General features: G+C 45.9%; 1 protein-coding gene across 1 annotated transcript in view; it reads left to right on the top strand.

The window, feature by feature from the left end:
- SDK1 (sidekick cell adhesion molecule 1) overlaps nt 1-12,914 on the top strand; it is a 387,816-nt gene that overhangs the window by 350,685 nt on the left and 24,217 nt on the right. Inside the window, exons 37-41 of the mRNA XM_005420447.3 lie at nt 779-894; nt 2,982-3,168; nt 4,496-4,633; nt 7,685-7,846; nt 8,973-9,098. Coding sequence (XP_005420504.2) covers nt 779-894; nt 2,982-3,168; nt 4,496-4,633; nt 7,685-7,846; nt 8,973-9,098 — 729 coding nt within the window. The remainder of the gene's footprint in view (nt 1-778; nt 895-2,981; nt 3,169-4,495; nt 4,634-7,684; nt 7,847-8,972; nt 9,099-12,914) is intronic.

Here is a 12,914-nt window from a genome sequence, read left to right as displayed (position 1 = left end):
CACCTTTCCTGTGAACGGAACAGGAGCTGTTTTGTTAAAACCTGCCAGAGGCTCAGACAGCAGGTTGGGAGAACAGAGCGTCCTCAGTAGCTGCTGGGGAGGAAAATCCACCTGCACCAAGTTGGATACTGACAAAGGGAAGGGATGGAGTGACCCAGGTGCACTCAAAGATTGGTTTTGTAGCACAGCACAGTGCAAGGAAGAAATGCCATTAGGAGCTGAAGAGGGCCAGTGTGTGTATGTGGAGGTGTAATAAAGTGGAGCTAGCAAAAAGTCATAGTAGCAAACTAAAAGTCCTTCTGTCATACATAAAATAATAGTGCATTGATTAGCAGCTTTTGGGTTTGGAGGTAATTTTAGGCAGTATTTTAGCCCAAAGTCTTGCTGCTGAGTGGCATTTGGGCTGATGGTGGCAGGGGCTGCCTTGCTCACCAGGAACAGTCGGTCAGGAGCACTGTCCACTGCCAAAGGTGAGCCCCGAACTACCAGGGAACCAAGGCAAAATTTTCCTTTCTTTTTCAAAGCTGCTGGCAGGATTGAGTTGATTCAGTGTCTAAGGCAGCCTGTGTGGAGCAGAGCACAACCACATCCCGAGGCTCAGCTGCTCCTCACTCCTCTTGTGCCGAGACATCCCAATGACGCAGATACCCCGGGGCTGGCTCATTGCTGACTTGTGGCATAAACAGAGCCTGTCCTGGGTCGTCCTGCAAATGAAAAACCTGGCTATGAGCTAATTCTGCTTGTCACTGTTAATTCTTCTGTCCTCCTTCCTCCCTAGCACCGGCGCTGGCGCCACAGAACATCCAAGTCCACTCCCTTTCCGCCAGCCAGCTGGAGCTCACCTGGGACCCCCCTCCTGCCGACAGCCAGAACGGGAACATCCAAGGCTACAAGGCAATCCTCCCATTTCTACTGTTTTCATTTATCTTGCTTGGCATTGCTATTTACTTGTGAGAGAGCTCTACAAAGTGCAGTCACCCTCGCCGCATAAGGCAAATTAGAGCAGTGCTCAGGCTGCAGCAGGGAACAGCAGCATGTCCCAAAACCAAAAGAAAGAGAATGAGATGGCAAGGGAGGAGGAGAGAAAAGGGAGAGTGTGTCATTATTTATGGAGAAGGAGAGCATGGGGGAAACAGGGTATGCAGGTAAGGAGGCAGCTCCACTTATGCAGGCAACAGATCAGCTACAAAAGCAACATAGCTACACAAGAGCTGGGGCAAGAAATGTATTGAAGAAAATTAACTGAGCTTTCCTTCCATCAAATGCTACAAGCCTTTAGGAAGAGCAGAACTTTCTCCCAGCTGGAAGCCTGAGACAGGTCAGATTTTGGAAGCATTGCTTCATTTCCTTAACTTTAACAAAATTAAATCAGAGTATTAATTACGTTTGGTTTGCAGGAGATGAGCACGTTGCAGAGACACGCTGCTCAGCATCTCCAGCATGAGAATGGACCCTCAGAGAGTGGGAATGGGCAAGTCTACAAACACTGGAGCTTGGCTTGGGTTCAGTGTCTGGCTCTGCCGCTCTCCATGAATTTAGATCCATAAGTGAAGGAAAGCCAAGCCAATGTGAATAATCTGGCATCCCTTCTTGGCAGTAACAAGCATCCTTATATATCAATCCCTGGCCTTTCCCTTTTGTACGTATATAGATGGCTTCAGCAGCTTGGCTTGGAGAGCCAAGGTGGAGTCTTGCCTTGGCTTGTTCTCTCAGCTCTCTGGCTTGCTTTGGCCTGTTGTAATGCTCTCACTGCCAGGCCTGTCCAATAAGTAGGGCTGGCACCAATTTCCCGTTTGGAAACAACTTCTCCGAAGGCTAATTTTATAGCATCAGGGTAAAAATTATGTAATGGAAGAAGGGGGAAAAGCGCCTCAAGGAACTTTAGGGTGAGTCTTTGTTACCCTCTTCAGGAGGGCATTTTCCTGGCTGGGCTGTGAACACCTGTGAATGCTGTGTGTGTGCAAATGGGAGCTATGGACCATCAGGGTGTGTCAGGATGCTAGTGCTGGCAGGCAGCTTGAATTTCAGGGAGTGTTTAAACTGACCTCTCCTCTGTGAACCCTGGCAGCTCATACCTGCTGTCATTAAGCCATATTCTTCAGCCTTTGCTCTATTTTTGACTGATGTACTCAGCTATGTGGTCACTGGACTCAGGGGAATTTGCTAAGGAAAAGATTTGGCATGTGCTGAAAAACCTGAGTATCCCAACTAACGGAGGAGTGCAGGACAAGACTACACTTTCTGGTTGTTTTGTAGCTGCAGTGGCCAAATATTTTATAGGTGTAGGGCATAGTACAACACATGACAGGATGAAGGGAATGCCCTCCAGTTGTGCCAGGGGAGGTTCCAATTAGATAATCGGAAATATATCTTCACAGAAAGTTTGGTCAGCATGGGAGCAGGCTGCCCAGGGAGGTGGTAGAATCACCAAGCCTTGAAGTGTTCCAAAGGCGAGTGGATGTGGGACTTGGGAGCACGGTTTAGTGGCAAACCTGGGGGTTGATGGTTGGACTCATGATCTTAGCAGACTTTTCCAGCCTTAATTGTTGCAGTTCATTTGAGGGTTCCTGGGGAGTCCCTGGGGGGCCCCCTGAGCTGTTATTTTGCTGGTAGCAGCAGGCAGGCAAGGAGACTCCACACAGCTTCTGAGGTGAATTAGATGAGGGTTTATTGGGGGTCCCACCCCTGGGAGCAGCATGGTTTCTGAGGGAGAAGGGGGTAAGGGGGAGAGAGGGAGAGCCTAGCTAGGGAGAAAAGGGCCAAGAAGATCTGGTCTCCCTGGCACAGCTTAACAGGGGAATTCAAAGTGGGCGCAGAATAAGATTTGGGCCAATGGGATCACAGATCCATGCTACTTCAGGGGAGAATCACAGGCTTCAAATAAACCCTACATTTTCGAGGGGTGAGACAGAGCATACCATTTAAATAAACTGTACCACCACACTTAATAATGCTGGGATCCTGTCTCGCTGTCCCAACAGATTTATTACTGGGAGAGCGACGCCCTGAACGACACGGAGAAGGTGAAGGTGCTTTTCCTGCCGGAGACCAGCGTGCGGCTCAAGAACCTGACGAGCCACACGCGGTACCTGGTCTGCATCTCCGCCTTCAACGCGGCCGGGGACGGCCCCCGCAGCAGCCCCGCCACGGGCAGGACGCACCAGGCGGGTACGGGGCCAAGTCCTGCTCACCTGGGCACAGCAAGGGAAACGGGGCATGCAGCAGGGAACTGCTCCTTGGATTTGTAGGAAGAGTAGGCCTAGGTTAAGGTCTGCTAAGGAGAATGGAAGGGGCAGTGAGGTTCAGATTGAGATTGCTAGAAGTAAGGCTAGTATTGGGGTTGCGATAAATAAGATTGGGGAGGATGTTGATGGTTGAATCGGTTCTTTGATAAATAGTTTTACTCCATCTGCTAGAGGTTGTAGGAGCCCAAATGGGCCAACAATGTTTGGGTCCCTTCAGCCTCGTATATAGCTTAGGATTTTGCGCTCTACTAGTGTGAGGAAGGCTACTGCAATTAAGATTGGGAGGGCATAGGAGAGGGCTATGATGAAGTTGATTAAGAGAGGGTAGTTAGTCATGGGAGATTATTTGAGTTAAGCTAGGGAGAGGATTTGAACCTCTGAGTTAAAGGACTTAAGCCTTTTGCCTTTTCTGAGCTCTGGCACGCTAGCTGGTCCTTTTCTTTGACGTGGTGTGGTGTGATAGCCTTTTGTAATTTAGTTGTTTTCATTACTCAAGGCGAAGGCCTGCTTGTGGTATTGGCCTCACTATTCCTATCCTTTTGTACTGGGAAGAGTTCGTCATAGATAGAAACCAACCTGGATTGCTCCAGACTGAGCTCAGAAGTCTTGAAAGCAGAGGAAAAAAAGTATAAAATAAGTGGAGTGTGAGGAAAGGGAGTGATAGAGCTGAAATGAGAACAGAGTGGCAGAAGGGCCAGTCCCTAAACTAAACTGGTCCAGAAGGAAACAGTCTGTGGTTTTGTTTCTGGTTTTTGCTGCCACACTTGGAAATCAGAAGGAGCTCATCTCCAGTGCCTGGAAGTTGCCCTGATGGTCCTATGAAAGCAAAGCATGCTTTTTAGAATTCCTCCCTGTTATTTTTTTAAAGCTGGATCAGCAGGCTCCCAGTCAGCCTGAGCAGTCCCTGTGGTGGATGTGCTGGGAGTGCTGTGGCACAGGGTAAAGGCAATGCCCTTGGTGGTGGCTGTGAAGAGGAGGTGGCTCCCATTGCACCCTTCTGAGAGCCTTTTCCTTCCGTGCCCTCTCTCCTTGTTTGCTCTGGAGGTTCAGTTTTGCAGCTGACTGGCTGTATTTTTTGGACAGGCTGTGCTAGTGACTGATTACAGGACATTTGGATACAACTGACAAATCCCATTCTCAGCTTGTTTCCTTTAGATTTGGGCTGGGCAAATAAAGCAATGTTTTATAATATATATGTATATTAGATTGAGTGCTGCTGCTGCAATTCAATCTGTGTGCAATCCTTTCAGCACCCAGTGCTCCCAGCTTCCTGGCCTTCTCTGAAATCACCTGCACAACCCTCAACGTGTCGTGGGGCGAGCCAACAGCAGCAAATGGAGTCCTGCAGGGTTATCGAGTTGTCTACGAGCCTCTGGCTCCTGTCCAGGGTAAGAAAGACCTCTGATCATACATATTCATGGGAAATGACACAATGGTGCTGTAGCATCTTTCATCTCTGCCTGATTTCCTACTTGCTCTCTGCCGTTTTCCAAGAGAAGCCAGGTGGCAAAGGGTAAATAAAACAATTCCACTTTTGCCAAAATGCTTCAGTGAGCCATAATATTGTGGAATATAGCTTTTGTCTTGTCTTCTCTCATTTTCTTGCACAAACTATAGTCTGTGTGATTTGAAAAGTCATTTAACAGCCTTCATTACCTGGTCTGGGCGAAGAGGAAGCTCAGCCTGGGAGTGCCTGATTGTCTCCACGCTTTGCCTTTGAAACTGCTGAGTAGGCTCCATCCCAGAATAGTTGTCAGGCACATTTGTGTTGCTTATCACATCATGTGTCACTTCTGTTATCACAGAGATTGCCCAGGCATCAAATGTGCTGGTCATCACTGGCAGCACCTCTGCTGTGACAGGCAGGATAACGGGACAGAGACGTGGCTGTGTCTCTTCACACGGAGTTTTCAGGCAGCATTTTTAACCCAGCACCAGGGTTCAGTTAAACCACAGCAATGTGCAGGCCACAAACATTTCATTAATTTGCCAGAAAAGCAACAGAGAAGGATTTGGCAGTTTCTCTGAAAACAAATGTAAATTCATTCCAAAGGTGAATTAGAAAAGATGACATAGTTTGTGGATGGGCTTATTAATATTTTTATATTCCTGGTAGATTGCCAATAGTTCAATAGGATGTCCAGCTTTGGCAGCATGACAGCAGGGAGAGTAATTTCAGCCATTGCCAATCCATTTTAAACTCTTTTCCAAAGAAATAAGGATATCAATCACTTGTATTTGCTTCTCCTGTAAGGAATAATGATCTATATTGTCTGAATATCCATGTCTCATGCACAGAGAAAGTTAAACTCAGGATTGAAAACACCAGAATAAAAGCACTGTCAGCCTTTATGGCTGGCAGGTCTGAGCACAAAGAGCTAATACAGGAAGCATTTCTAATTCTGACCAAGAAATGTGCACAGGGTATGCAGGAGGTTCAAGCTGGTCGGACATTTCCTCCCTTCTCTTCATTCCTACAAAATGTTCAAGAATACATTTTCCCTCCCTAAAAATATGGAAGTGTCAGATCATGTTTTCTCTGCATGTATTTGACTTAACATCCTTCAGAACCTTTGTTGTCTTTTCCTCTCTTCCCCACCTCTGTCTGTGCTGCCCCTGACTCCAGCTTGTCTCTCCTTCCCCTCTGGAGGATTTCTGATGTGAGCAGGAAGGTTATGGAGGGCACTTCCTCAGATGCAAAATATTTGCCTAAATTTATTTTCCAGTCTTTACCCACCATTTGCTCTTGTGCCAACATTTTTCTTTCAGCAAACATATTTATTCTCCTGCCATGGAAAAGAATCCCTTCCTTGATGCAATCATTTTCACAGATTCACAAATATTCCAGGTTGGGAGGGACCCACATGGATCATCAAGTCCAGCTGAAGTAAATGGCCCATCTGGGGCCAGAACCCAAATTCCTCCATGTGAGCACTGCATTGCACCCACCTGGATGGGCTGGACCCTCTTTTGGAGCTTTTCTCATTCATATTTTAACTTTCCACACATTCTTGATTTTTGGCTGAGCATCCTCCCATGGTGACTTCCCACTCACTAGCCACCACTCACCTGCCCATTCTTCCAAGCTTTCCAGCAGCAATCTGTTCTTTAGCACAGTTTTATCCCTGCTTGACCTTTTATTGTTTAAGCTTTACACTGTTATGTTTTACACAATAATAGACAACAAGATTGCCCCAGAGCCTTTTTCAAACAGTTTTTTGGTTTGTTGTTGGTTTTTTTTTTCTTTTTGGAACACAGCTTGAAAATGACAAATGCCTCCTGATTTGTCTCAGAGAAATGAAATAGTTCACCTGTGGAAGGAGGGAGCACTTTTACTGCATCCTTGTTAGCCAAGGAAAGATTCCCTGAGTTATAAATTGTATCTGGAAAAAAACTTTGAACAGAAATTGCTTGGACATTACTCTTTATTTAAGTGATTAAAACTGAAAGTATCATCTTGATTTGCATAAAATGAGCATCTGGATTGAAAACCTCTTCCTTCTGCATTTTTTGGAAAGATAAACTAGCAAGCAGCCATTTCTAGCAGGAAAAATCTTCTCTTACTTCCTATCCTACCTTCTTGGTTTGAAATGTGTCATGTACATATACAGACCCAAAAAAAACACCAGAAAGACTCTCTAAATTTGAAATTTTTATTCTGTAAAATCTTTTATAAATCACATCCTTTCCGTTGTCTTTCTTCTGGAAAATTTCAGTGAAAGCCAGATTTTTTTGTTATCAAACCAGTCATTGCCCCTCTGCCCTTTGTGCAGCATTGAGAACCTAAAGGTGAAACTAGCTATGAACCTTGGTGAAGGGAACAACTCTGATTTTAACTGATCCCAGTAAGAAAAATTCTGAGAGAGTGAAGCACAAGTCACAGCTCCAGCCTTGTTTAAGCTCGCAGTGCTTTGGTTGCATCCCCTGTTGCCATGGCATTTGGAGCCCCAAGGTCCTGGTGAGCTGCACATCCTTCACTCTGCATCCACATGGGGATGGGGGATATGGCAGGATGAGGTGAATGGAACACACCTGGCCCTTGTTCCTCCTCCAGACCATGTTGGAGGTTATTTGGGGAAGCAGCAACAGAGAAATGCTTGCCTGGGAAGCAATCTGGAATGTGCACTCCTCTTCGTTTACCTCCTCCTTTCTTCCCAGAATAATTACTGAGGTTACATGTAGTCTCTTGGTAATTTCCCAGATGTGTTGTAAGGTTTTTTCCTTGTCAGTACCCACTTATCAAGCTTAAACTCTAATTATACTTATCAGTGCTGAAAATTGCCTATTATCACTACTTAAACTCCTGCTAATTGTAAGAAATACTTTCTTAGCAAACTGTTAGATGATTTTACTTACCATCTAGATGTAATAAGCTCCACTTGATTTCTGTCTTTGCATTGAAAGTCCCTCTTATTTTTTTACGTGTGTGGCTGTTGCAGGGGTGAGCAAGGTGGTGACTGTGGACATCAAGGGGAACTGGCAGCGCTGGCTGAAGGTGCGGGATCTCACCAAGGGCGTGACCTATTTATTCCGAGTGCAAGCCCGAACCATCGCCTATGGACCTGAACTGCAAGCCAACATCACAGCTGGGCCAGCAGAAGGTGAGGGGGGGCTATAAAAACAAATCACAAGTCACAGATCACTTCTGCAGACACAGGGCACCAGCAGGGAATGGTGCACTCAGGGCTTCTCATGAATTTGCAGCTCCAAGGAGAAGCTGAGTCACAGGATGTGATTCAGTGCGTTTCACAACTGCCATGAAAAACGTTTCCTTTTTTCCCTGAAACCTAGAAGTTTCATGTGAATAAACAAAACCCTGTAAATAAATCATGATGCAAACAGGCCAGCCAGGGATTTCCAAGCTGCAGTCTGACAGCAAAGTGCATAATTCTGACTGCTCTGTAGTGGGAGGCAGAGCTGGAGTAGCTGCTGAAACCAGCAGAGGTTCCTGGATACAAAACCAGAAAGAATTGACAATTGTTCTCTCCTGACACGTTGGCTTATGCAGAGGGAGAGATCTGTGGATTTCCTGCTGTGTCAAGAGCAGCTGCAGGGCAGCATTCCCTGCTTGGTTTGGTGCCTGTACCCAGAGCTGGTTTTCTTATTTGATCAGTGACTTTGATAAACTGATAATCCAACAAGGTAAATGCCCTCCAATGATACCAACCTGTCAGATAAGTCACAGAGCATCAGTGCAGTGGCCACAGCTCTGTTTGTTTGCATCCCATTCCCTGACTCTCACACCACACCACAGACCAAGTGTAGATCAGGAATCCTTTCTAACATGGCCATGGCATCTTCCCAAGCCAATGGGCAGTGCCTGTCCCCATGAATCTCTCCATGAACCTCACAGGCTGGTTTCACCTCTGAAATGAGAAATAGCAGTGGCAATGGGTAAAATTAGAGTCCTTTTTCTCTTGCCTTCTTAACACAGAAGGTGTAAACCCCCCTTATTCTTGGGGTTAATCCCTATAGAGCCTCTTTGATTATCCTAGTGGGTCCCTTCCAACTCAGAATATTCTATGATCCTATGACCTGAAAACCCATTGATATGTCACTGCTGGTACTGGAGCTAGCGAGAAAATCAGGTCAGTAGCCCACAGAGCTGGTTTATGTTGCATATTTGTTGACCAACACTGCAAGATAATTTTTCCTCTCTTTCAGCAGAAGCAATTCATGCTGCAGTTTAATGCCACCTTCATTTGCTGCTCTCTTTTGCTCCTTCAGGGTCTCCTGGCTCCCCTCAGGAAATCCTGGTGACAAAATCTTCTTCTGGGCTGACACTGCAATGGACTGAGGGAGATTCAGGAGAAAAACCCACGACTGGCTACATTATAGAGGCACGGCCCTCAGGTGAGCCCCAGGACATGCAGGGGTTTGATGTCATCAGTTCCCTTCCTTCAGCCCCTGCTGAAGTGGAGAGGTTGTTTGTCATCCCAGTAAGGAAATGGGATTTTGTGAGAGGATGTGTTTCCATCCAGAATTAAGATGTTACTGGTTTATTATGTAATTTAGCATATTTTCTCCTCTTTAGGAGTAGTCACAGAAAATTACCCCGACTGCTCTAGCTTTCACTGTGCTACATCACTGGAAAATCATCCAACAGATGAACTAATATAGTTAATAATTAAAACTCATTTAAATGCTTACAGCATCTTTCAGGAGCAAGGACTAATAAGTATTTGCGAGCTGTATTTTGAGGACCACAGATAGAAATCTGTCTCCTTCTGCAGCAGAGCACAGCAGCTAATTACTGTTTTAATGTTAATAATAGGGCCAGGGCTCAGCAGCACATACACATTTCTTCCCCCATTTGTTCTGCAGGGAGAGCACTGAGGCAGGGGGAAGGAATCCCCCATCACCACAGTTTTTCTTGGTGTTTTCCCAGAGCTCCTTTGCTTTTGGGATTTGCATCTCAGTGAAGCTGTTCGCTGCTTTTTTCCAGAATGTTCCCCCACTTGGACAAGGTAATTTTAAAAGTCAGTGTGTGCTCCAGCCTGATCGCAGCTTGGTACCCCTTGCAAATTCAAAAAGCATAGATTTCCTGGGAACTAAGTCATTAAGGAAAGCCAGTGAGTGCTGCCAGGCCTCTGTGTAATCTCCCTTGATAACTTCCCTCCACTCTGACAGGGGATGCTGATAACCACTCTCTGGGTACAGTTTCCAGCTGCTGATACCTCCACCAGCTCCTTGTTCCACGCAGGCCATGTTTGAATGTCACCAAGTCAGAAGCTTTGCTGAAGTCAAGATATATGTCTGCTCTTTCCCCTCTATTGACAAGGTCTGCTGCTCTGTCACAGAAGGAAATTAGACATGATCTATGCTTGACATAACCATCTTGGCTGCTGGTTCTTCCTTCTTCACTTCTAGGTGCTTGCACATTGCTTGATTATATATTGATTAAATGAATGCTTATCTGTTTGATTCTATAGAAGCTTGTTTGTGTCTTGAATGTGAGGTTGTCTTTAAAACCAATTATTTTAATTACTTTTAACCAGACCAGTAAGAAAATTATTGAGGTCATCTCTGAAGATGCAGATTTTCATACCTGCATCTGATAGAATTTGCTCTGTAGTGAGGCTCTGCTCTGAGCCTAAAAATTATTTCTTATTTCTGTCATTTAACTTGACAATTGCTTTCAAAATAAAAGCAAGGGGAATACATATCTTCTCAAAGCACTGGGGTTTCCCAGAGTGATCAAGTTTGCTTTCAATTAGAGGCATGACACTGCTGTGCTTCTACTTTGCCTACATCAGCTTTTTGAGTTCTGTCCTTATTTTGTCAGAGGTAGAAAATATTTTCTCATTTGAACAACATTGTTAGCCAGTTAAACCAAACCTGTTCATTTAAAATCACTTACCAGCTTACATTTCCCCCAGATAGGTTTTCTGTGAGTCAGAGTATTTTAGGGGGAGACCTGCAGCCCACGTACAGATTGTCTGCAAGTTGGAAATCCAGCTCGTGCAAGTCGTGACATTGGGAACTCATCCCCTCAACTCCCCGTTGGATGTGAACAAACATTTCACAGCTCATGGCTAAGGATGTAGGATTTGGGGCCCACTCCTTTTGAGTAGGAAGAAAATAGTCCCTCCAAGGCAGGTCTGAGCTGCATTAACCCTGGGTCACTTCTGCTGGCCCCACTCCACTGATCCTGGAAATGCACACAAGAGGTCTTATTCTCCTGCTCTTGCAACCTGACTGTTGAGGCATTTAATTCCTCTTCAGATTATTTTAATCCTATTCATGCTGCTGTAGCAAATGAACTAGGCATTTGTATGCTGGATTCTCATCCTTGGTTCTGGTTGCAGCTGTGGGAAGCGTGAAATGTGATCCAGGAGAGGAGACAGACTAATTGGAAGATTTGCTTATTCCACCCAAGCCTCGGCTTCCTCTCTGTGCTGCTTTTCTTCCTCATCTCTGCACAGAAGAGTCTGAAATCTGAATTACAAGCTTAACAAAAGCAGGGAACTAATTCTTCCTCTAAGGGCTGGTCATTTAGAGCAGCTCCTGTTTTAATATCATTGTAAGATTTTGTATAATTTGCTTTTGCATGTTAATTTATACAGGCAGTAGAGTGCAGATTGGAGCAACCTTTGTTTTTAAGGAGGAGTTGTTCCAAGAGAAGAGCAGTTGACTTGTGCTCTTCACATAAAATGAAGAAAGGAAAAGATATTTATCCTTCTGAGGTCAAAAAAGGGGACATTGAGCAGACAGATGAAAAGCTTTAGCTTGTTGCCAATATTTAAATGCAATACCACTACCTTAGTGTTTCACATCTCAAGTGTCATCTGTTATAGGCCTCATTACCCCAAACGTTAAATGCTGTATCATCTCATTTTCCCTGCTGTAGCTCCCTGCCAAGACTCTTCCATCAGAGTAGGAGGATGGCTTTCTGTCAGAAATGGCAAATCCTACTCCTTTTTGTCACTTCCCTTTGAATTTTTTGGAGCCCTGCTGTGTCTCCCAGGGCTCCTCTGCCCTGCTGGGTTTAGCAATGGTGGCAGCAGGCAGCTGAGACTGCTCATTTGATTTCCCTGTTTCTCTGCTGGCTTTATGGAAGGTGACCAGGCTCAGTACCTCCTCTGCATTTTGAGTACACTCACACACAGGGATGAAGCAGGCAAGCCAATATTTTTTTTCTGGAGTGATCTGTGCTAGAGGAAGACATTACAAAAACAGAAGAGTTTTTCTTCAACTTCTCTGTCCTTAGAGAAATGGATTCCAGTTTAGCTCCTTGTGCATTACAAGAAATGCAATTAAGCAGGGTCTGTCTCTGCCACTGTAAGTGCTCCCCAGACATCAGCTGGGCTGGCTGAGGAATGGGGAATAGATTGTGCCCTCAGCTTTTATATACAGAGCAAAAGACAAATGGCACAGCAATGTTAAGGTTCCCAGGCATGTGGCCTGTGCATTCCCAGCCGTGTCACCCAGAGCTGCCTTCCCAGTGACCCCCGTCTGCAAGGGAGGTGTTTGTGAAACACCCTGGGCATCCACAGGCCAGGAGTGCCCCTGGATGTGGAGCTGCCCCATGAGACCTCCATCCCTGGATCAGCCTGTGCAGAGCAGCTGTGCAGGTGTTGGGTCCATCTGCCCCACAGAATCATTTAGATTGGAAAAGACCCTTAAGGTCATCGAGTCCAACCATAAACCAAACTCTGCCACGTCCCCCACTAAAACCGCGTCCATAAGTGACACAACTTCCTGGCTTCTGTCAGCTCAGAAAGAGCCTCCCTGACCCAGGACAAGTAGAGGGAGATTTCTTTTTCTGCTTCTTCTCCCCACCACAATTTTGGACTTTGTGTGCTTTTGCCAAGCAGGGGATGATGTCAGGCAACTGGAAGAGAATTGCACCTAAATGGAATGGTCTGGATAGGAAGGCACCTTAAAGATCAGCCAGTTGCATCCCCCTGCCATGGGCAGGGACACTTGCTATTAGACTGGTGGCTCCAAACCCCATCCAACCTGGCCCTGGACCCTTTCAGGGGATGGAGCAGCCACAGCTTCCCTGGACAACCTGTACCAGGGCCTCCCCACCCTCACAGGGAGGAATTTCTCCCTGACATCTATCCCTGCCCTCTGGCAGTTTGAAGCCATTCCCCCTTGTCCTGCCACTCCATGCCCTTGCAAGAAGTCCCTCTCCAGCTTTCAAGATGATGAGTTCCAAGAATG

The sequence above is a fragment of the Geospiza fortis genome, unplaced genomic scaffold (assembly GCF_000277835.1).
Source record: "Geospiza fortis unplaced genomic scaffold, GeoFor_1.0 scaffold237, whole genome shotgun sequence".
NCBI classification, from domain to species: Eukaryota; Metazoa; Chordata; class Aves; order Passeriformes; family Thraupidae; genus Geospiza; species Geospiza fortis.
Note: the sequence above shows the minus strand (reverse complement) of the source record. Positions and strands in the feature narration are given on the sequence as shown.